This window comes from Exophiala aquamarina (genome assembly GCF_000709125.1).
Source record: "Exophiala aquamarina CBS 119918 chromosome Unknown aczIA-supercont1.3, whole genome shotgun sequence".
NCBI classification, from domain to species: domain Eukaryota; kingdom Fungi; phylum Ascomycota; class Eurotiomycetes; order Chaetothyriales; family Herpotrichiellaceae; genus Exophiala; species Exophiala aquamarina.
This window is the reverse complement of record NW_013550585.1, coordinates 3,029,697-3,051,798: the sequence shown is the minus strand read 5'-3', so window position 1 is coordinate 3,051,798 and position 22,102 is coordinate 3,029,697. Positions and strand designations below refer to the sequence as shown.

At 51.0% G+C, this 22,102-nt stretch overlaps 7 protein-coding genes across 7 annotated transcripts; 2 read left to right on the top strand and 5 right to left on the bottom strand.

Annotated features, from left to right (window-relative positions):
• Positions 1-111: 111 nt before the first annotated feature.
• A1O9_04673 (oxidoreductase) lies at positions 112-1,541 on the bottom strand (the record flags this gene model as incomplete). Its single annotated transcript, XM_013406961.1, has 7 exons — positions 112-312; positions 390-761; positions 814-906; positions 964-1,031; positions 1,084-1,154; positions 1,208-1,335; positions 1,395-1,541. The coding sequence occupies 7 exons, from the start codon at positions 1,539-1,541 to the stop codon at positions 112-114; spliced, it is 1,080 nt and encodes a 359-aa protein (XP_013262415.1).
• Positions 1,542-2,567: 1,026 nt separating this feature from the next.
• Positions 2,568-4,152, top strand: A1O9_04672 (uncharacterized protein; the record flags this gene model as incomplete). Its single annotated transcript, XM_013406960.1, has 2 exons — positions 2,568-3,034; positions 3,102-4,152. 2 exons carry the CDS (start codon positions 2,568-2,570, stop codon positions 4,150-4,152), a joined length of 1,518 nt encoding a protein of 505 aa, XP_013262414.1.
• Positions 4,153-5,860: 1,708 nt separating this feature from the next.
• Positions 5,861-7,642, bottom strand: A1O9_04671 (uncharacterized protein; the record flags this gene model as incomplete). Its single annotated transcript, XM_013406959.1, has 2 exons — positions 5,861-6,750; positions 7,030-7,642. Coding segments are annotated over 2 exons (1,503 nt in total), but the record flags the coding sequence as incomplete, so codon positions are not given.
• A 5,544-nt stretch (positions 7,643-13,186) lies between these two features.
• On the bottom strand, positions 13,187-15,752 carry A1O9_04670 (uncharacterized protein; the record flags this gene model as incomplete). The annotated part of the gene is made up of 2 exons (XM_013406958.1): positions 13,187-13,837; positions 13,932-15,752. The coding sequence occupies 2 exons, from the start codon at positions 15,750-15,752 to the stop codon at positions 13,187-13,189; spliced, it is 2,472 nt and encodes an 823-aa protein (XP_013262412.1).
• Positions 15,753-16,504: 752 nt separating this feature from the next.
• On the bottom strand, positions 16,505-18,266 carry A1O9_04669 (uncharacterized protein; the record flags this gene model as incomplete). The annotated part of the gene is made up of 5 exons (XM_013406957.1): positions 16,505-16,834; positions 16,903-17,100; positions 17,175-17,646; positions 17,721-18,011; positions 18,091-18,266. 5 exons carry the CDS (start codon positions 18,264-18,266, stop codon positions 16,505-16,507), a joined length of 1,467 nt encoding a protein of 488 aa, XP_013262411.1.
• Positions 18,267-19,011: 745 nt separating this feature from the next.
• On the top strand, positions 19,012-20,180 carry A1O9_04668 (uncharacterized protein; the record flags this gene model as incomplete). The annotated part of the gene is made up of 3 exons (XM_013406956.1): positions 19,012-19,488; positions 19,554-19,865; positions 19,920-20,180. The coding sequence occupies 3 exons, from the start codon at positions 19,012-19,014 to the stop codon at positions 20,178-20,180; spliced, it is 1,050 nt and encodes a 349-aa protein (XP_013262410.1).
• Positions 20,181-20,297: 117 nt separating this feature from the next.
• On the bottom strand, positions 20,298-21,920 carry A1O9_04667 (uncharacterized protein; the record flags this gene model as incomplete). The annotated part of the gene is made up of 1 exon (XM_013406955.1): positions 20,298-21,920. One exon carries the CDS (start codon positions 21,918-21,920, stop codon positions 20,298-20,300), a length of 1,623 nt encoding a protein of 540 aa, XP_013262409.1.
• Positions 21,921-22,102: the final 182 nt, after the last annotated feature.

Sequence of the window (22,102 nt, the reverse complement as noted above, 5' to 3'; positions counted from 1 at the left end):
CTCAAACTACAATATAGCAAAGAATATATATATATAGCTTGGGCAATTAAATTTGCAGAGTTTTGCACCAGTGACAAATTGGCTTTGCAGTGCTTCCCAAGTCAAAAGCAACTATAGCTTGCTCTTGGAAACGATGAGAGCGTTTCCTTTCCTTATCTCGGCAACCGCGTCGTTGACGAACTCGTCGACAATCGCGCGGGCGGACTTCTTCTCGTTGACCACAGCAGCCGCCTTGCCCATCAGGAAGGGGCGGGCGTTCTCCATGTCCTCGTCGGAGAGGTCGTCGCCTTTCTCTTCGAAGTCGTGTTCGACCTGGTAAAGGAGATGAAATGTTAGTTTTATGGATTTGCTTCGTTACGAGAAAGGGGGCATGGTTGACGAAGGCATACCGGAATGACACCCTTGTCTGTAAGAGCCTTGATTTCCGCCTGTCGATTTTCCTCCCAGTTGCGGATGTATTCGTTATTTCTGACACGAAGAGGTCGGCCGGTGAAGATGATGGTGCGAATGTTGTCGTCGAAGCCGGCGGTTCGGACGGCTTCTTGATGTGCCTTGGGAGCACCAGCTTCCTCGGACAGGACAAATCTCGTTCCGACCCAAACGGCAGAAGCACCTAACATCAAGGCGGCGGCCAGTGATTGGCCGTTGAAGATACCACCTGCAGCGACTAGCTGAACGGGCTTGCCAGTGAATTTAGAATTCGGAGCCTCGCGGAGGATCTTGGCTACTGCTGGAATCAGGACGCTGGTAGGGATGTCACCCTAGAGATGATATCAGTGCCGGAAGATGTGTGTTTCGAGGTGAGGGGCTTACAGTGTGACCACCACCTTCGCCACCCTGGGCACAGATTATGTCGGCACCGAGCTCGAGGCACTTCTTGACATGCTTCACGTGACCAATCATGTTCTGTAGATTAGGCAATCAGTCAGAGCGCGGTCCAGGGCTTGCGCCCATGTGACTTACCGCATAGAGGATTCCATGCTTGTGGAGCTTGTCCACAACCTCCCTAGGGGGCACGCCGACAGCAGAGACTGTTACCCAAGGTCAGTCGTACTCATAAGTGCAGCGACAACCATATCTTACCAAAGAGCGCTGCTTTAGATTCAATGATGATGTCAACCAGGACATCAAGCTTTCCCTTGGTATAGTCATAGCTGTTTTTCCATCAGTGGACTGATCTTTTGTGGCTGTACTGGAGTATTCTCACTTCGTCTTCCTGGCACTACCGCCAACTTGGGGCAGGAGGAGATCGACACCGAAGGGAGCGTTCTTGTCGTTCAAGTAGCCTTTCAATTCGGCAATCTGTTCCCGAAGCATATCTGGAGTATATCCGACCTGTTTTCCTCTGTATTAGCCACACCGTGTGCGACGGGGTTTCCATGTGCATGTCTTACACCGCCTATGACGCCCAGACCGCCAGCATTGGTGACTGCGGCCGCCAATTTGGGACCAGCAGCCACGTTCATGCCTGCCAGCATGACGGGATGGTTGATCTTCAGAAGATCGGTCACGGTGGTCTTGAGTTGCTGTGGAGAGGACATGTTGGAAGATGGATTGAACTGCTATAGTATCTGGTACAGGCGCTGGGATGTCTAGGATGTCGCAGGGAGGGATGAGATGTGTTCTGGTAGTTGATGGAGGAACGTAGGCAGCAGATATGTAAAAGGACAAAGAAACGCAAAGCCGAGATGGTCGATGTAAAAGTAATCAGTGGAAAGGTGAACTACAGAAGACTGGATCAGGGTCAGGCCAGTGGGTGAGGGTGAAGTGGTGCACTTGGTTTCGTGTGTCGTGGAGAATGGGCAAAGTACCGAGGCAGATACTCAGCAGGGAATTGGAGCCACTCCTCGGCGCAGCACTAACCACGCCGCCTTTTTTCTGGGGCTGGCATTGATGAGAGCACATGGGAGCATGCCGCTCTCGGTCGCCGAAAGGCGTACGGGGTGTGGACGAGTGCTCCGTGCCTCACTGATATAATTTGTTCCTCCAGCACTCGGTACCTTTAGCACAGAGGATGACCGAATACGAGACCATCGACACATTGTTGTGGAGGTACGTGGGCACTCCTGGTCCCCCTCAGTGTCCTCACTAATTCGAGCATCACGTGAATCACGTGCACAAAACCCTTCCCCAAGAATGGCACGTGAACCCCTTCTCGGCTAAGGTGCCATGTCTGGTGGTTCGCTCCCTGGTTCGACGCTAGTATCGCGCTAGTCGGTGTCTAACTGTTTTTCCGTTGCCAAATTGATGCAGCTACGACATATCTCGAACCTCGAGGCTTGATTTGCACGACTACCTCTCGTTGCTGTTACTAACCTCCCTTCACAATCTTCCTGTACATCACTAAATAGAGCTCCGGGACACCATCTATGTCCTTGCCTCGACATTGTCGCCGGATTATTTTCTCTAGATGGTTCAACCCTCGGAGTGAACAGACTGCCAAGTGTTTCCATCCCCAGATGCCATATCTTGGTGTCCGATATCAACATGTCTCAACCACGGGCAAGCTGATAAGTCTTGGTCAGGACAATCAGAGAAGTACCAGAGCTGAATATCGCTTATCGACCATGTCTCGAGCTTTCCCCCAGTCCTCCCTGTCAAGAATAGAGACGATGGAGGAGACTGTTACTCCTGCAGCCACGTGCAACAAGGCTGTCATCGCTTTGGGGAGCAACATGACCTACACAAGGCGCGTCGAAAATATTGAAGCAGCATTGAAACTCATGAAGAAAGAAAATTTCCATATTACCAAATTGAGCCATCTCTACGAGACCAAGCCCATGTATCACCATGACCAAGATCCTTTTTTGAATGGGGTCTGTGAGATAAAGACCCATCTCAAGCCCATACCGCTTCTGCACGCTTTACAAAGCATTGAAAATACACTTCTTCGGAAGCGTACCATCCAAAATGGACCAAGAACCATTGATCTTGATATCCTGCTTTACAACGATGAGAGAATCAACTTTCCAGAGCTCGAGGTACCCCATAAGCTTATGCTAGAACGGGAGTTTGTCCTCCGCCCTCTCAATGAGTAGGTTTACATCTAGTCTCTGGGACTTAAGAACAATGTCATTCTAACCACTTACTCCATCTCACAGCATCCTGCCTGACTACGTCTTACCACTAGAATCCTCGGGAACCACACCAAATTGGACTATCAGCCAGCACCTCGACGCTCTAAGCCACGATCCCTCCATGTCACCCGTCGTAATGGTCCAACCCAATCGTCGTATCCCACTGATCCGAAGCCAAGACCCAACTCGCCGGACTATGATCATGGCTATTTTCAACGCCACGCCTGATTCCTTCTCAGCAGAGAAACTGCCCAAAAATGGAGATGCGAGGATGATGTTTGGTACCTTCTTCGAGAAAGGCGCCGATATCATCGACATCGGTGGCCAGAGCACACGACCTGGTGCTGAGCTCTTGACAGCTGAAGAAGAGCTTGCCCGCGTGCTCCCCTACGTTAGACAATGCAAGGAGATGAAGCGGCAAGACACGGTTGTCAGTGTCGATACCTTCTACTCCAAAGTCGCTCGCAAATGCATCGATGCAGGTGCAGATATCATCAACGATGTCTCTGGCGGACTACTTGACGAACAAATGCTACCCACGGTGGCCGAGCTCAACAGAACCATCGTGATCATGCACATGCGCGGCAACCCGAAAACGATGACCAAATTGACGGAATATTCTGACGGTGTTGTGAACGGCGTGCGCCGAGAACTCGGTGAACGCGTCAGAGCTGCCCACAAGGCTGGAATTCCACCTTGGCGCATCATCCTTGATCCAGGTATCGGATTCGCAAAGACAGAAGCTCAGAACCTGGAATTGCTACGAAACCTGGCAGAGTTGAGGAAGCCTCCCAGTTCACCAGGGGAAGAAGATCTATCTAAATACCCTTGGCTCATCGGCCCTAGCCGAAAAGGGTTTATTGGGAAGATAACTGGTGTTGAGGAAGCGAAGCTCCGCCAATTCGGTACAGCCGCGGCGGTAACGGCATGTGTGGCTGGTGGTGCTGAGATAGTGAGAGTCCACGACGTCACACAGATGTCTGAGGCTGTCAGATTGGCCGACGGCATCTATCGCAGCCGAGACTCGAGTTTCAATGAGCCGACAGGCGCGCGAAGCCAAGCTTCGAGCTCGTAGTAAGCAGGATGCTGCAACCACAAAACAATTACAATTAACTCGCCCGCTGAAACCGAACGAAAAGCTTATTGGTATGCTTGATGCTTGAGGATGAGATCAGACATGAATCAAATTCAACATGAACTTCCTTTTTCCAACAAAGTTACTCTCATGCCTACCCAAAAGTAAACACCAGAACCGATTGGTTGTCGTTATCCTGCAGGATGCCTTTCATCAGGGCTGAGGATGTTACTTTTGGCAAGCCCCAGCAGGCCCTGGATGCGAGAAATCGCACCCCTTCAACTCAGAAGGTCCTACAATGAGGCCTCAATCTTGTTCTACAGACTCTTCCACTTCCCCTGGCGAAATGGCCTGGAACAATGAAAACAATTCTGGTCATCAGTAATCTGAGAACTCGAGGAATTCCTCTTCTTTGTGGTCATCTCAACGTTAACGAGCACAGTCGCTTACAAAACGCTCCAACGGTCACCCCACCGAGAATCGAGATTCAGCAAAAATGGGCGCACATGAAGAAATGCATTCCACTGCCTGCCTTTCTCCCATACGGCGAAGCAATCCTCATCGTTCTCGCGGGGGAATCAATAGGCCGGGCGAGGCGGAGGCGATGGCGGAGGTAAAGACCTAAACCAGCTCGTCACCTCTCTAAGACGTTCGGTCCCAGCGGAGTAACCTTTCTAACGCAAAAGACCTAGCGCGCCCCAATTGTGGAATGCTGGAACAGGAATCAACGCATTGCTTGTACTTAATCCTTATTTAGGGTGTTAGCGGATGAATCGCCGTCTAGTACATACTGCATTGCATGTCCGTTCCAATAGAATAATTCTATTGATTGACTTGATTAATGGCTACGTAAGTCACAGTATATCCCTGAGAGCCCTGTCAGAGATCCGAGCATCCAGACCTTCCCAGGCTTCACCACAGTTCAGTAGTCTATTTAGGTGTCTGGCTAAAGCCATGTGTAGCACCCGCACGGTCAGATTCGGAGGTGAGGAAAATCTCGTTTCTGCTGTCTGTTTCCGCGAAACATACGAATCGCCACCGGAGTTAGTAGGGCATCGGACTTGGTTCACTTGCATGCATGGACGGGGGCTAGCAGTATGTGAGTAAGGTTTGATAAGATGGTAGTCATGATTCCAGTATTACTAGTAGGAAGTCATCCGATAACATAAACAAAAATAAGAGGTTTTCATGAACAGGGCTCAGCAACAAGGAGAGAAAACTCTCAGCCACCCAGAAAGGAATGGCTTCAACGAGAATGGACAGAGTGGCCTGCTTCCCGCGCCAAAACTAAGCAGAGTGAGTATTCATCCGACATGGCGCATTGAACAAACTCTACCAAGACAAGAACTTGCATCAACAGCATATCTAAACAACCCAAACCAAACTGCGAGAAAAGGAACAAAGAAATTTTCGCTGCCGACAGTGCCCCAAATCCTTATGCTCCTAAAAGCATCAAATTGAGCCGAACGTGCTCAGACAGCCTCTCCATTAGCAATAGGGATATCACCTTTCAAAGGAAAAAGAGTCCAGGTTCTCAACCCCCCCCCCCCCCCCTCCCTTTCTCTTATGCAATCTTCATAGCGTGCTTTCTATGTAGGCGGCTGCTCCATCCTGCATTGACAACAGATCATCACATCCTCCTGCGGGTTCCGTAATAGTACCTCAGTCGTGTCTGCAGCGCATCAAGTTCTCGCCCGGGGCAGTCAGAGCGTTGCTGCAGGTCCACTAGTAGTTGGTCAATATCTCGGCCTCGCCCAGTGTCGCCCAACAATCCACACAGCAAATTGATGAAGTACCAGATCGACTGGTCCCGGAGTCCGAATGTCTGCATTCGGCCTTGAATGCAGTATCGTAGATGTTGCTCCGCCGAAGCAAGGTCCCCATTGTGCTTCTTCAGATCTGCAAGTCTACCATGAAGTTCAAAACTGAATGCATCAAGTTCTCGCCGATGATTGCCCATGAATTGGAGGGCTTGCTCAAGATGGAAGATGGCTTGTGGATAGTTTCTTGTGTCCTCGTATGCACGAGAGAGGATGGTGCGACAATTTATTGCCAGGAGATCATGCCTGCCCATAACACGTTCGAACGAAGGGAGAGAGCCTTCCAAGAGCTCGATGGCCTCTGGATATCGTTGCTCATCAAGCAGGTACCATGCCCAAAATGTTAGATTGACCAAGACATTGGGATGATCGCTCCGCCAGACCAGCTTCATTGGCTCATGCAGGCGTGCAAAGTTTTCGCCGTATTTGCGTTTGTCATGAGTGTTCTTCTCCCGAACCGCAAGAGCATAGTGAAATATTGAGCTGTACAATAGGTTTTGATTTGTTTCCTCGTCAATGACCGCACAGCTCGCCGTGAGAAATTCTTTCAACTCAGCGTGCTTGCCATTGGATCCCAGTATCAAAATCATCCAGCTCAAGCAGGGGAAAATATACTGATTGTCCGGCTGCTCTCTTAGCAATCGTTTCAAGATATCTATCGCATCTGACTTGCTAGTTGGTAGTGCAAGTCCATTACCGAAAGCATGCCAGAACCATGGGCCAGCCCATTGACTCACATGCATTTTCTGTTCGCCTGCCAGACTCAAACGGTCCATCGCTTCCCCAAAGTCAAAGTCCTCGTGTGAGTGGTCACTTGGACACAGGCGGCAGTGATTAATATAGTCGAGTGTCGCAGGGATCGTGTAGCTTGTGGGGAATATGTTGTTTCCATTGAAATCACCCTTCAAATCGACAAAGTGGTGGTTGCGTGGGGGAGATGATGCCATGCGAATAGGGCGTTGGGGTCTTCGCAGTTTCATCGTGATATTCAGTGACGACTCCGTGAGATTTGTTAAAGACTCCATGTCAACGCTGCGACTCCCTGGAACTGTTGCACACGGATCTGCGGCAACATGTAGTGGTGGGTAAGGCTGATACTGTTCGGCTGTAGTAGGTGCACCATGCTCATCCTCTCGCTCACCCTCCTCCTCGTCGCTTGTCACCCAGTCCCAGAGATCAGACCGATCAACGTCAAAATTCATGTGGTCTTGGAGAGTTGGGTAAAGACATTCTGTACTATACAAAGGGTTGGGAGTGCCCCATGTGTAGCCTTTAGTGAGCAGGAGCCTCTCTGCTTCCTCAATGGAAGGCAAGTCCACTAACTCTTTCTGCCTCTCCACTTCCTTTTTGATCCTCTTAGTGGGGACCTCTACCCTGGTATCCTTCTTCGGGACTTGGAAAACAGTACTCAAGCCATTGATATCTCGTCGATGATTTGACACGACTAACATTGCTCGATAAAACGGAGCACATGTTCTCTTTTGATTGTATTTCCAGTCTTTGATCTTGGTTTTCACCTGCCGGTCAGTTATAGCAAGGCTGTAGTTGTCGTTCAGAAAATCTGTCACCTCTTGGGACTTCCAGTTCTGCTTCAGATAGAGATTGTGGATCAGCTCCCGGTAGCCTTCCCAAACCTCCCGGGAGTGTATTCGACCAGGAGGCTTCGCCATCTCAAGGGAGAAAGGCTTGTATCAGAGCATGATAACAAGTCGAATAATGGGTTTATGAAGCTCTCACGAGTGAAAGATGTTTCACCAAAATTGAGGTTGTCGTTGTCGTTCTTGTGTCACCCTGCCTTCCTGTCGCCAGAATGGAACATTAATAGGACAGTCACAAGCATCATGATTCTGGCAAGTCGCAACGCCAATCCACTGGGCAGCCAAAAGTGGCTTCCTCTATGGTTAATTTGCGAGAGGGATTTGCTGGAACAAAGGACAGGCCACACCCCTCCCATTGGCCCAAGACTCCCAAACATGCTGGGGTTGATATTAGGAGGGGTAATACGCCTCGCGATGGCCTCTTCAGGCAACGAAAAAGGTTGGACAATGCGTCCCACGACCAGGAACAACAAATCTGACCTGTACTATGCATGCTACACTGCTACTTGTGGCAAGGTTTGGAGGGCCGTCAATATACAAAGGACAGGCCTTTGCGTCAGCCGGTGCAGGGCACATCGACCACCAAGTTGATCCGAATTGGCGAGTTGCGTGGCTGTGATTTTGGGATGCAAAGAGCGCAGAATGACAAGCTAGCTGCTGTGCAACATGGAACAGGTGTCCTATTGGAGACCAGGCCGCAAGGCAGCAGTGCAAGACACATTCTGAATATCAACAATTGATTGTGATTGCATGGTTCAGAATGTGACGAGAACAAATCGACAGGGGATGGCGCAGGGAGGCGATCACCGGAACAAAGAAAGCAAACAAAGGGCAATCGTACCAACCGAGTCCACGTCAACCAGCAAACTTTCTCTTTGCTGGCTTTGGGCTGTTATGGCGCAGGTGGGTGGATGTGTTCAACCTATCGAGGTCCCAGAAGGCAGATGTCTGGGGCTCTTCTGCTTCGCCAGGGTCAAAGGCTCCCAGGGCCAGATAGGCTTAGTGGACATCAAAGCCGAGACCACCGCTTCAGGGCACCCAGTTACGCACTGGGACTTTGGGCTTTAGCCAAGGCGCAGACATCTACTGGGTTGAGCCGTCCCAGTTAACCAGGCACAGCTTTGCAATCGTGTGCTGGATCCGCAGTCGTACCTCCCATGCCAAACTCGCTCGCTGTTCAACATTGAAAATGGGTGCTGACTGCAAATCAGTCTGCTGCAGAATTCGAAGCAGCTCAAGCAAGAGATTGGAGAGTGATTTGCTTCTGCGAAAGAATGGGATCATTCCATGACGGGCAAAATTAAGATACAAGCTCGTGTTCTGTCAAGTGGCCCTGACTGGGAAGTAGGACGACCATGATTCTCTATCCCTCTGGCAGGCGTTGAGTCAAGACCTGTAATGGAGGCAAAGTCCGTTCCACTTCTTGGCCTGATTGGTCGACATTGATCCCTCTTGTCCTTTGATCTCGAGAAGAATGGGATTCAGATGTACCTTGCCCATGGTGTCTCAGCCGATGTGCTGTTCCCCAGCCTATGGTCAAGTAGCACCATCGGAAGTACTGATATTTATACATTATATCGTCCCTCGGCTACGATCCCGTCAGGATGTCGTGGGCTGTGATTCATTGGCGATGAGCACGGGTGCCCAAAGCGATGCGATCTAGCTTGAAATCGGCCATTGCACGCCTAGCAGAGTAGAATAGCAGAACAACAACGACTTTATGTGAATGTTTAGTAGTTCGAGATAGATCTGGAAGCCAACTAGAGCACTGAACTGACGCTATTGAAACCTATTGTTCTCACCGAACCAAAGAGAGTGTGTTCACCAGCGACTTGCCCTTCGATATCAAAACCGATTTGTTGCATCATTCTTCAAGAAAGGCCGTTGTTGAGCTTACAGCTAGCAATCTCTAGCATCGTAGTCCGAGACGATGGAACTCTTCGGCTCCTATGATCAAATGAATTCTCAGCTCACTCCTGGGAGTGGTTCAGGCTTCGGGGGTGGAGGCGGAGGCGGCTGTGGTTTTTCATCGTCTTTGGAGTTTGTAGCTTTGTTGGTGAATCGGGAAAGCTTCGCTGGCAATCGGTGACGCCCTCCATGTTCGGAAGCTGGTGTCCCTTCAATATCATGATTCACAAAGTCAGTAAATCAACGGGTTCAACGGATGGACGAAGATTGGACGTAGCTATACATACCTGGGACGTATGAGTCAGGTCTTCTAGTATTGATAGGCCCATACGTCCATGCGTATGACTTTGTATCGTCTTTTGGGGGAAGTCAGTGATCGATGTTGTGCAATCTGATTAAAGGCGAGTAATGGGCATGATGGGGTTGCACATACCGGCGAGCCGGGCCATTTCCATTGGCCTGTTCACGTGCTCCATGATTCGAAGTGTATTCCTCCGGTCTTAGTACTGCAAAAAAATGTCGTCAAAACCGATGGCCAATGCAGGTCTAGGTTCGATCGCTTCGCTGAAAGGTGTTATGAAAGGTCTGCAGACATTCAGGAGGGGTGATGCTCGTTTTTATGCCTGGCAGCCGCAAAGTCTTCCTCCAGCCACCATCCTCTTCTGGGCTTTAGTACGGACGGACGATCCACGAAAGAGTAGCGGGCCTACCTGCCTGTCTGCGATCACGCCTGGACCGAGCCGGTCATGACACCGTCAGAAATCAGCCGCATCAACTCTTGACCAGGCGATCCGTCTGATATGGTTCCGGCGAGTAAGAGGAAGCCTCAAGGCACTGCGTGCACACTCCTAGAACGTCGTTGGGACAACACCAACGCTGTATGGCTGGGCGGAAGCGGGTGTGCAGCAATGTGCAGCAACTGGAGGTACTGTCTGCCTATGATCCTTGCCGGATGGAGCAGGGGAGTTTCACTGATAATCTTTGATGCTCAAAATCACATCCGTCCGCAGATACCCTTGGCTGAATACTGCATTTCTGCGATGACAACGTTCCATCAACAGGAACCTCATGATTGGACCCAATCAGTAACGCCATTAATGTTTTGATCCAGACGTGCACTCTGCCGGGATGTGCCAATCGACACCATCGGTGCATATCCAGCCAAAAATAGTGGGGCCGGCATTCGGAAAGTGGTGGCCACTTACTATGCATCATGCTCAGCGATCATGAATAAGGCTGAGACTTATCTCTTCCACAGACATGGATAGGATCAACGTCTTCGCTATGTTGCTCTATGGCAACCAACCAACACATCATGTTGTGCAAACCAACAATGAGTAGCGATGCATATGTTCAAGCTTTCTTTGCAACGTCCGACTTCGAGTCAACGATGGGGCCCTCAGGGCCCTCAGCCCATGGGGGTCGAATCCAAGAAGATTGGAACACTGCCCTGTGAAAGCAGTACAACTCAGATTTCCGTCACTACTTCGTCAAAGGTCTCAGCTTTCAGTGAAGCAGCAGTAGTATACAAGACTGGCTGCTGTGTGACCACCCTAGAGAGTCTTTCGCCGAGGTAACCTGCGGCTGCTGAGCCTTAGTATTCATCATGATGGCCTTCCTCTCCTAGGAAGGGTTGAATGAGGTCATGAATCAGGTGCACCATGGTCAGCGGGGGATCCCCCGGCCCTCCTCTGCCGCCGATGATGGGCATGGCTTGATTCTCATCTCGCAAAATATGGTTGCTGAGAGTTGCGGATGACTGTTGAGAAGTGAAGGTAGCATAGAGCCAAGGGCCTGTATGCTTCAACGATGATAACAAAGGAGAAACCTGTCGGCAGGATGTGTTGAAGACAAAATAGAGTTGGATCACCAGCCTGGGCACGGACAGCAACAAGACCAGATAAGAAGGAACGCGGCACGACTCGTCAAAGTTGTCATAACCCCTGGTCGGCCCTTCCCGTTCCTGAACACTGCAGCGGCAGGTGCGGCCTAATTGTAAGCAGAAGGCAAGATGCAAACGCGTCCAAGCGGAAAGAGCGGGTGCGGTGCTCGTCGCGTTTTCGGGGCAGGCACGAGCCCCCGACGTGTTAGGCATGTAGCCAGGAGGGGGACGTCTTCCTCCACCCGCATCCCCGTTCGATTCCAGTCTACCGGGATCTCACCCACGAGCTGCGCCCTGCGAGGAGGGAATAGCTGGTCCAGCATCTTTGTCGGCCATTATCATAGCTCGCCCGGAACAATAGCCGCTTTGTCTCTTCACTCTCGGTACGTCGAGAGCCTGAGGTTGAGAGAAACTTTCTTCCTGGTGGGTGCTGCCAGACTTTACTAAGTACTAGTAGGTGCCACCAAACACTAACCCCGGACGGAAGCTGTTCTTACGCCTCCGTCCCTGGTCAAGCCAACCGCTATCCTCAACGTGTCCTTCATTGTTTGGACTGGTCGAAGAACTCTCCGCTTGTTCTGTTGTGCCTCACAGCATAGCCAGGTCACCATACCTACGTTTGGCCTATCAGAGACCGCAACCGACTCGAAGATCAGAGAGAAAGAGAGGAGTGTATCGATCACAGTGCGAACCTGGGTAATCAGGCTTGTGGCAATACTGAAATGCGCCAGGAGCATGCCAACGGCCTCACATTAATCGATGCGGCGGCTGCCCAACACTGCAAGGTACCGCAAGGTACCGCAAGGGAATAGCAGACTCCAATTTGCGGAACTTAAAACCTAAGAGGAAGCTAACATAGTTCTTTGCCTCTACAGGCCATCTGCGGTCACCGACTTTGTGTACCCATGAGAACAGATTGGCTCAACGCTGCATTTTGCAGGTAAATGACTACATGTGGTGGGCCAATGTGAAATCGGCACATGAAGAGTTATTTGAAAACTGCTGCACATCCACTTCTTGAAAGAAACCGTCACCGCCTGCTCGCCCTTTTGAGCCACGTACCAAGTACTGATGCTGCGGTCCACAGAAAAGGTGCAGTGACCCACGGTTCAGGCATATGTCTTGCTTTTGTCCAAACTATTCGTCAAGTCGACCGGTGGAATTGTCTCGAGCTCGTGGAAGACTTTCCCTATCCACATTACTCCCTGGTGGTCTGGCCAACTAATGCAATATTTTCCCTTGTGGTCACCTCTGGCCGTCAAATCTGCGCCTGTTAGTCTCTTATCCTTTGCCCTCATCACACTTCAACTTCTGTCACAAGCTGCCACGTCAGAATCTCATCTGCAATTATTGTAGGTCTGGACTTTCCAGATGCTGCCATTCTTTTCATATGTCCAACACAGGACAATGTGTCCACACTTAATCCGCCACGGTCGCTCATCAACGCGATGCTATTCTGCGCTGGCAATGCATGAGCAGATCACGAAGTGGATTCATCAAGCAGAGACTCGTGGTAGATAATCGACGCTGTGTCTGGTTACGAAGGCAGTAGGCCGAGGAGACGGTAATTCGACTGCACAGCTCTACATTGGCGCCCAAGTTGTTTTCGGAATTAAGGGGGCGACCGCAATGGTGAAGCTTCATTTTCGGGCAATCACGCCTAGGACCTACACCCCTTTCTTCTGATATCATGCCCAACGCTACTCTTGAGAGGCCACAGCGCCCTATCGTGCAACAAGGCGAACGAGAGCCGTTCATCTCCTGTGGCAACACATCATTCGTCACTTCGATCCTACTCGGGTCATCATAGGATGTCAGATCTCCATCTATACCTCTTTACACCACCTGGTCAGCATGTTACCTGCACCAGCCGTGCCCAGTTTCTGTTTAATCGCCCAAGCCACATCATCGAGTACAATGTCTAGCCTGAACATCCGGTTACCTGCTCCGTCGCTCCCAACTCCTTCATCGCCCAGTTTCCCCACTGATGTGCTGTTGCCACCCAACCCGCCAACAGGAACAATGACCTCCCATGCAGCTAGATCCTCCCACGCCCCGCGTGTGGTGTCTTTGTTCCAAGACCGTAATCCTGCGCCCGTGAAGGCCCCTCCGCCGGCGAGAGCAGAATACGACGACTGTTGCAACTTTGATCGGGCAAGAAGATCGCAGTAGTGGCTATACACGAGAGCAAAATTGATAGTGGTTAGATTGTGAATCGTTTCTAAGCGTGTGCCAGCAACAAGCAGCGCCAAATGCAAGGTGGGGAGTTGTGGGAGGAGAGCAAGCAGGGAGGGCTGCGTGGAAGGCGAGACGAATTGGGCGCCCTTTTCCTCCGAATTACCATCTTGCCACCCTTCAGCGAGACCAAGTGTCGCGATGGGGATGTACAACGCTCCCATTAGATCTGGGATGGACTTTGTGCTGTAGAAGCTCTTCTTGACGAGCATTTGGATCGGCCGTGTGGCGAGGAATCGAGTCTGCCGGTTGTCACTTGTGTCAGTAAGTTTTCTTTGCGCCGACTCCTTACAGTGCCGTTGCCATCATCCGCAGAAGGAACATTCCAACGCTTACCTTGATAAACTCATTCCATTTTCCTCTCCACTCAAGCTCACTGGCTGACAAGCCCAACGCCTCATGGCCATCCACAGACAAGCACAAATTCCTACGGACGGCATCTTCGAACGCAACCAGGCTCTTCATGGATGCGACGTGCAGCCAGCGATGGCTGAAGCGACTCTTGACGCGTTTCTCTAGCAGATCAACCACATCCATGCGGGTGCTACACCCGAGGACCGCGATGGGCGCCTTCTTCGCCTGCGCAATGTCGAAGAGGTTGTATAAAAGGGTCTGGCGGGGGTGCGTCGTGAAGAGATCAAACTCGTCGAGGATGAAGACCACACTCTTGGAAATCTTGCCGCTGGTGGCAGCCGTGGCAATACCACCACCCGGGGCTGGTACGGCGATGTCCATGACGTCGTCGCCGACAGTACCAAACTCCTCCGGGTGAGACAGAAGGCTGAGCAGGCTAGCCATAGTATCCGCATAGCTGGAGACCTCGCCCGTCTCGTCTTCCGACACGGCCATCTCGCGGCCGAGCTGGCGCCAGATTTCGCGCAGGGCCAGCTTGTCGTCTGTCTGGAAGAAACCATCCAGGCGGACAATGTGGAAGTCGTCGGCATGCTTGCGTGTCAGGTCTTGTAGTGCGTGCTCGATGAGCAGCGTCTTGCCGGATCCTCGAGACCCAAGCAGTAAGAGCGAGTTGGACTCGCCCGCCGTGATGGTCGCGCTGAGTAGGGTGTGGAGTGTCGTGTACTCCTTCTCAAGATGGATGACAGGGCTGAGGGCATTGGCGGTCAAGCGGTTGAGGATCTTGGTCTTGATTTTGAGGACATACTCGTTGTCCTCTACACTGGCTGGTTGACCTGCTGGGTTTCTATTGCTCCCTTGTTCTAGGGGTTGTGCGAGAATCTCCTCGATGTTTGGAACAGCATCGAAATGTAGAGCGTCGTCGTCGTCGTCGTCGTCGTCGTCGTCATCGTCATCGTTTTCGAGAGGCGTGGTAGCCCTCTCACGACCCACTTGCTCCGTGTCCCTAATCTCTGGTGATTCTTCACGGCCATCAACCGCCTCTTTCGCCGTAGCACGCTTGGATCTCTTTTTCTTGCTCGAGCTACCGATGTCCTTGAACCCCAGCTGCTCTTCTATCCGCTTGTCATGATCATCGCCGTTGAAGACGACCGATTTCCTGGGTCCTGTGCGCTTTCCTCTCCTTGAAGGAGTCAAAATCCCCTTCGGCTGTGGTGATTGAAGTGACTGTTGGCGAGCTGGAGACGACAGCCTCGTTGTGGTCCTTTGAACACTCCTGCTCTTCCTTTGCGACACAAAAGTTACATCAGCCGACTCCTCATCACCAGCAAAGCGCTTGGGAAGTCGACGTGTGCGTCCGCTGGATCGTGTGTGCGCTTGAGTGTCGGCTGTGTCCCCCGGGGTCTGGGCCTCTGTCTCCTTACCCGAGGTAGTCTCCCCTGGGTAATCGTCCTGGTCCACCTCTTTCGAAGTCCGCCAAGCGGGAACGGCCTCACCATCCTCCTGTTTGGCTGCTTCTGATGCTCTCTTTGCCGACGATCGTACGGTGTCCCGCGACTTCTGCTTCGTGTTTCCAGTAGCTCGACGAGAGGCACTGCTCAACGATGAATGTTCAACTGTTGCAGGAGCCTCATCATAAGTAGCTACTGGGAAAGCTGGAGAGACACCCTCATCTTCGGGCGCAGCTTCGTCTCCAACTTCCGTGGACAAATTCGCATCGGCATTGCTTAATGTCGTTCGTCTTGTGGCATATGTACCGGTTCGTCTTCGCTTTGAAGATCGTGGGGAGGGGTCAAAGTCGGCCATCGTAGAATGACATCTGCTACTGATGCGAAATGGGCGCTCTGCAAAAATGTTGAAGAGCGGCTTCAATCACAGGGAGTGGCACATTCTCGTATTGCAGATGTGGATGTGGACTATACCGCGAAATTTGGCTGCAGGCACTTTACGCGCTCGACGCGTCGGGAGACTTGCCGTTGTGCCGCGTCACACAACTGGCCAGGGCCCACCCCACTCCGTCCACACTGTTTGTATCGACGGCGGCATCTACTGGTCTACTTTCTCTTGCCCGTAGAACGCGAGCTGCTATGACGGGCCATGCTGAAGCACTCTATACCCGGGATTCGGCCGAGTTTCCTTACGGACTATTCCTTGTAGACAATGTGCAGTGGTGCCAGCCATCCTCTTGAGCAGTGCGGTTCTCCTTCTTCTTCTTCTTCTTCCTTTCTACCAAAAACGTCTGGCACTCTGTAGTCTTACGGGTGATACTTTGCTTGCCTTTCCGAACTTCGTCGACTGCTCAGCGGCGGATCTAGAGTTTTGAAGAGGATTTTTGGCCATGCTTTAGTAGGGTGGCTGGCGCGAGTGCGCATTAGAAGTGGCCATATCATGTGAGAAGGGGCGACGACAAGATTTCAATGACGAGATGCTCCAAGCAGAAAGTATTAGAACTATATCTCGGTATTTCAAAGGCTGGAGCTCTCTATCTAGTTGGAGTCCAACTTGACAGGAGCGCAAATAGGAGCTCCAGACTCGCTAATCGAGACTGTAAGCCCCATCTAGGGCTGAAATCTGAACCCTTCGCCGCGGTCCAACTTGTCCTCCCCGAATAGACCTCCTGGTCGATCGTTGGTGGCCAGTGCTCGATTGAGCAGTCGCAGATACAAACTATAGCTAACTACGAAACCCATGCCGAGTGCTGAAAAGGTGGTGTTCACGATCAGCGCAGTCATATACTTCGGGGCCTCTCGAGACAGAAAGATGTTTGATGTCACCAATCCGGTAGCGTTCGATATCGAGAGCAAGATTCCAGTTGTAAGTGCCCGGGCGTTGAGATTGGGGATGTTTGCTACTGTCCATGCAGAGAAGATAACTGCCATTGGGTATGCCTGTCATTTGCACGGGTTTACATTAGCAACAGAGTGCTGACACCGGATGATTGGTAGCTGATACTTACACCAGTAGTACAGAAGAATATTGCTAGGTATCCAATCCCTTTATGCGTTTCAACATGGACTGCAATGAGTATGATATAGCCAATCATACCTATGGCACATGGCACTGCCATGTGAAAGCCACGCTCGCGGAAGTGGTCGGACGAATAGGCAAATGCTAGAACAAATGCCGTCGCTGTCACGGCTGGAGCAACCGTATACTAGTGAAAGTAACCACAGTCAATCACCGCCCAGAGAAAATAGAAAAGCGAGTGGTTAAGATGGCTCGACTCACAAGGTTTGTTTTAGCAACCGAATATCCCAATCTTACAGTCATAATAGCTAGGAAATTCGCACTTGACTGCGGTAGGAGGCCGCAAGCAACAGCGATCAATATTCGTGCATACGCGTGAATAGTCCTAAATTCGGAAAGCGCTTCAGACCAGATAAAGTTCGGTGCTTGTACTTGCGTTGCATCCATTTGCATTCGAGCTGTTGCGATCTTCTTTTCAGTAGGCGTCAAGAAATAAGCATCGCCGATGTCTCCAGGCAGTATGAAATACGCAGCGATAGCGATCAAGCAGGTCATGCAGCCCTCCAGAATAAAAAGATATGCCCAGACGTGGAGCGCGCCGCCCGTAATTTGGAAGACTCCATATGCAAGAAGGCCACCAAATGCCGAAGCTACCACTGTCCCAGCGTAGAACACAGCAATTCGAGACGCAATTTCTGCACGAGTATACCACTTAGAGAGGTAGAAGACAACCCTTTCACAGTGTCAGTATCCTGCAACACTCAAATAACACGTGGTAATTGTAAATGATAAGCGATGAACACTTACGATGCCAAAAAGCCCGACTCAAAGATGCCGACGAAAATTCGACACGCTAGAAGACCCTCGAAATTTTTGGTGGCCGCTGTTGCGGCAGAGGCGACGCCGAAAGCCAGCATCATGCAAGGCAGGGCCACTTTGGCGGTAGCGACGCGGGTGAAAACAGCCATGACCGGCCCGAACAGGCAGAAGACGATATAATAGCTAGTCAACAGCAGATTGTATTGATCTCCCTTCATCTTCAAATCTTTCTCGAGGCCGGCCGTTCTAGCATTGCCTAGATTGCTGCGATCGAGAGAGCTGCAAAGACGGTGGTAGTCGGTGTCAGTCCTATTGCTTTTGCTTCTCTGGCATATCTTCCAATTTCAGGGTGACTCACTTGAATGTATACATGACTGCTAGCGTTGGGAGCAAGATGAGGTCCATCTTGCGACGCAGCTTGCCAACAATCTGAGGATCCAAGGGCTGCAAGATGCCAGTACCCTCATAAGATGTGGCTTTCCCGAGGCTAGCTGGGCTACCCATCACTCCAACTTCATGCCCTCCTTTTTCCATACCTGGGGCTTGTATCAATGGAAAGAATCGGTTCGAGTGAGAGGAGTAGGATTAATTTATTCCTGCTTGTCCAACACCAAGATTGATGCATTCAGCATTGTATTGCTTAGGGCAATCATGGTTCTTGCGAGGCCATAATATACTATCCGCCGCCCTCGTCTGGCCACTGCTCCGTACCAGGAAATTTCAACCATGGGCTGCTCCCCAGATACCAAGCAGTGGCGGAATCCACTGTCAAAGTGGATGATCGGAGCTGTACCCACTGAGAGACTGGAAATATCTAGACCGACTAGGCTCCTTCAAGTTCGCGTCCGCGGCCACGGCATCCGCCTAAAGGCTGGGGGTTCGGCCGCTTACCACATCAGTCGAATCTCCACGATTGACCGAGCCTCGAACGATGAGAGAGTCCTCAGACGGGAGCCAACATTCAATAACCCTGTTCGGCCGATGTGGTTGAGGCATTAAATTTCGGTTCTCACAAATCAGGAGCGAGGCCTGAAAATATTACGCGAGTTCCTTCGGCAACTCCGCGTCACAAGTGCATTGGGGAAGGGAATGTGGTCAACCAAGGCATGAACATCTGATAATCCAATGGAGACGGGAGCCGAGGGAGCAGAGGGGTTTCATGCCAACGGTCCCTCATTGTCCCACGATATATTGGTGAAGCTTCCCGCTTGATCTTGCTTCGCCCATATCGATACGACAAAAGAGACTCAGGTTGCTTCGACATCTCGGACCAAGGATGATGGCTACGAAAACAATCTTCCAGCCCATGCTGAATGCAATACCAGATGAGCTCGTTCCCCGATTTGACCACATGTATGTCGAGTATTACAACAAGTATAACGTTGGTCGCCTGCACACCCACCAAGTTCCAATCGAAGAGTACCGCGCAAATCCATCGAAATACACCATACAATATGGACGTGCGGAAGGAGGGGAAGTCTTTCGTGTCACTGAACAGAAGTGTACTGTCAAGGATGGCGAAATCAATGTTCGCATCTTTGAACCTAGTCCTGTTGATCAGAGCAGTTCTCTTCGCCCTGCATATGTGAATTATCATGGTGGTGGATGGACGTTTGGTTCACTAGCAATGGACGATCCATACTGCCGACGAGTATGCAGGGAAGTGGGTGCAGTCTGCTTTGATATTGAATATCGACTGGCCCCAGAACATCCTTTCCCTACTCCGATTGAAGACAGCTGGACTGCGTTGCAATGGGTGAGTGACCAATAGCCTTACTCGCACAAGATGTCTCACAGAGCTCAGCTTACCCAGTACTGCAGGTATTTGAACATAAAGCTGCCGAGTTCCACGTTGACCCGAACCGCATAGCTGTGGGAGGCGTGTCCGCGGGCGGTCACCTCAGCGCCGTGATGGCACATTTCGCGCGAGATGCGGGCCTTCCCCTGGCATTTCAAATGCTAGCAGTACCAGGAGTGGATCTCAATACTGTCACGACCGCGGGTGAGATCTTGCCTTCCAACCCTTGGAATTCATACCGCGAGCTGGAGTTCACTGCTGCACTCCCAGTCTCACGGATAACGTTCGTGCTCAATCAATTTCTTGGAAACCCTCGACAGAAAGGTGTGGAGAATGTAAGGCGGTCCGAGTTCAATTTTGATGTCCGTTATTGACTAAGCTACCCATAGGACTGGAGGGCATCGCCAATCAATGCTCCGAATTTCAAAACCCTTGCACCAGCCTTGGTGATAACAGCGGAGTTGTGTCCGCTTCGCGATGAGGGAGCCGCTTATGTGGAGAAATTGAAAGAAAATGGTAACCAAGTTGAGCATATCGTATTTAAGGGCGCCTCGCATCCGTTCATGCAATACGATGGTATTATCGATGCAGGAAGGCAGTATAATATAGAAACGATTAGGGCGTTGAAAACTGCACTCGGCGCAAAATAGAATGGACTGCTCGCTGCACGTTGCATTCCTGCATGATTCCTAGTATCCGGTACTACCTATTGCGCGAAGAGACGATGCAATCGTTAGAAGTCAGGGTTACCCTAGATTACTTCCAAGCTATAAATTGCCATCCATATCGATGGCGTTCATCCAATCATCATCCCAGCAGAGATTTTCCAAGCTCGTTGCTCTGTATTCGCCTTGTACAGCTTCATACAGCCACATGTGTTGCCATAAAGTCCGAAGATACGACTTCAGCATCCGCTTTTTGACATCTGGGTTTTCGAGTGAGGCAAGCATGACAAACCTTATCTTGTCAAACAGACGTTGGCATACAGAGTCCGGGTGAGGAACGCCGTTGCCTTCGGACACACCTTGAGAAGGGCGTTCAGTGGCTTGCACGGAGACCTCACCGCAGTTTGAAAGGGCTTCAGCAGTTTCTCGATCTGGAATCTCGGTCAAGATGCTAGCGGGATTGCAGCTCTGAGTGTAGAAAGTGTCGTACAGCTGACCAAGAGATTTCAAGGTATCACCCCAGGCTACTGCCACAGGCCATTCAGATTGCCACGACCGAATCTCGTGGGATACTTGCTGGATGCGGTACTTTGCAACGTCAATCATTTCTTCTGAGGAACCTTCTGTATGCTGAATCCACATCTGGACACCGGCAGCAGCAATCATCGCATTTGCACCGAACGCAGATTGAAGTTCGACCGGCTTGGATAGTCCATGGCTCGACAGCGTCGAAACTATGTCAGCAATGCCTTCTGCTGACGATACACAGATTGAAATCGTTCTGTTGTTCGAGTCTAAGGCCCGTTCGGCACTGTTATGAATCGTAGCCTCGGCCTCTTCCAAACCAGGACTATCTAGCTGTGGAAGATATTCTTGGTGTAAAAGGACCCTCGCGTGATTGAGCAGGAGATGGAATGTGACGAATAGTTTTGCCTGCCCTGTTGATCGATAAAGTTTAAAATTTGAATTTGACCACCTTATATTTGGTGGAAGGGCGTTGTAGAAGTCGTTAAGTTTCTGATCGAGCTGCCAGAACGTTCCATGAGTATCTGACGGTGCTTCTTTGGTGGCTGTGCGGCCATGGGCGACCATGAAGTACCCTGTTTTCCCCCAGAGACTCAGAAATGCGATGAAAAATGGTGCAATACCGGTACGAGAAACCTCGCTGGTGGCTGGGTTGAAGCTTTTGAGGCTCGGGCCATCGTACTGCTCCTCGAAAGCAAAACTGCTCTCGGGACAAGGTAAATTGATCCGGACGGTGTCCAAGTCGATCATCTGCGGTCTCGAGCAGCAATATGATAGCAACCGGTCCATCAAAAAACAAGCCCAGAATGTGCGCCGGTGAATCTCCTTCTGTCGGGTTGAGAGTCGATCGTTGAACTCGGAACCTAGCCGTAGAGCTTGTGCATGGCGTATCGCAATTCCTGCGAGCACCCAAGCCTTGAGACTTTTCCAAGACAACAATTCGTGTAGGGTGAGGATAAGGTTAGCCTGAATAGATGCGACTAGAACAGTCAGCGTCGCGTACGAGGTAATTGCGTGGATGATAAGCTTACTTGATATGTCATCTACCGATTGACGAGAGGCTTGCCGGGCGATCCCTGCATGCCATTCTGACAGTTCCTGTTTAGATTTGTAGCCATACTTGATAGCATCTTCGTCCGTTACGTACAGACTGGCAAGAGCAACAATTGCATGAGCGAGGAATGAATGCTGAATGCACATTACGTTGGCATCCAGTGATGCTGTGTGGAAGAAAGAGCAGAACTCAATGGCATGATGTCGACTGAGGAAGATATCCAACGCGTGAGAGCACAAGGCTGTCGACAGGTGCACCGGAGCTCTGGTGCCATCCTTCTCAAAGCCCGTTCGAACCCGCTTCAAGCGGCGCCGCTCCTGGTCTGTAG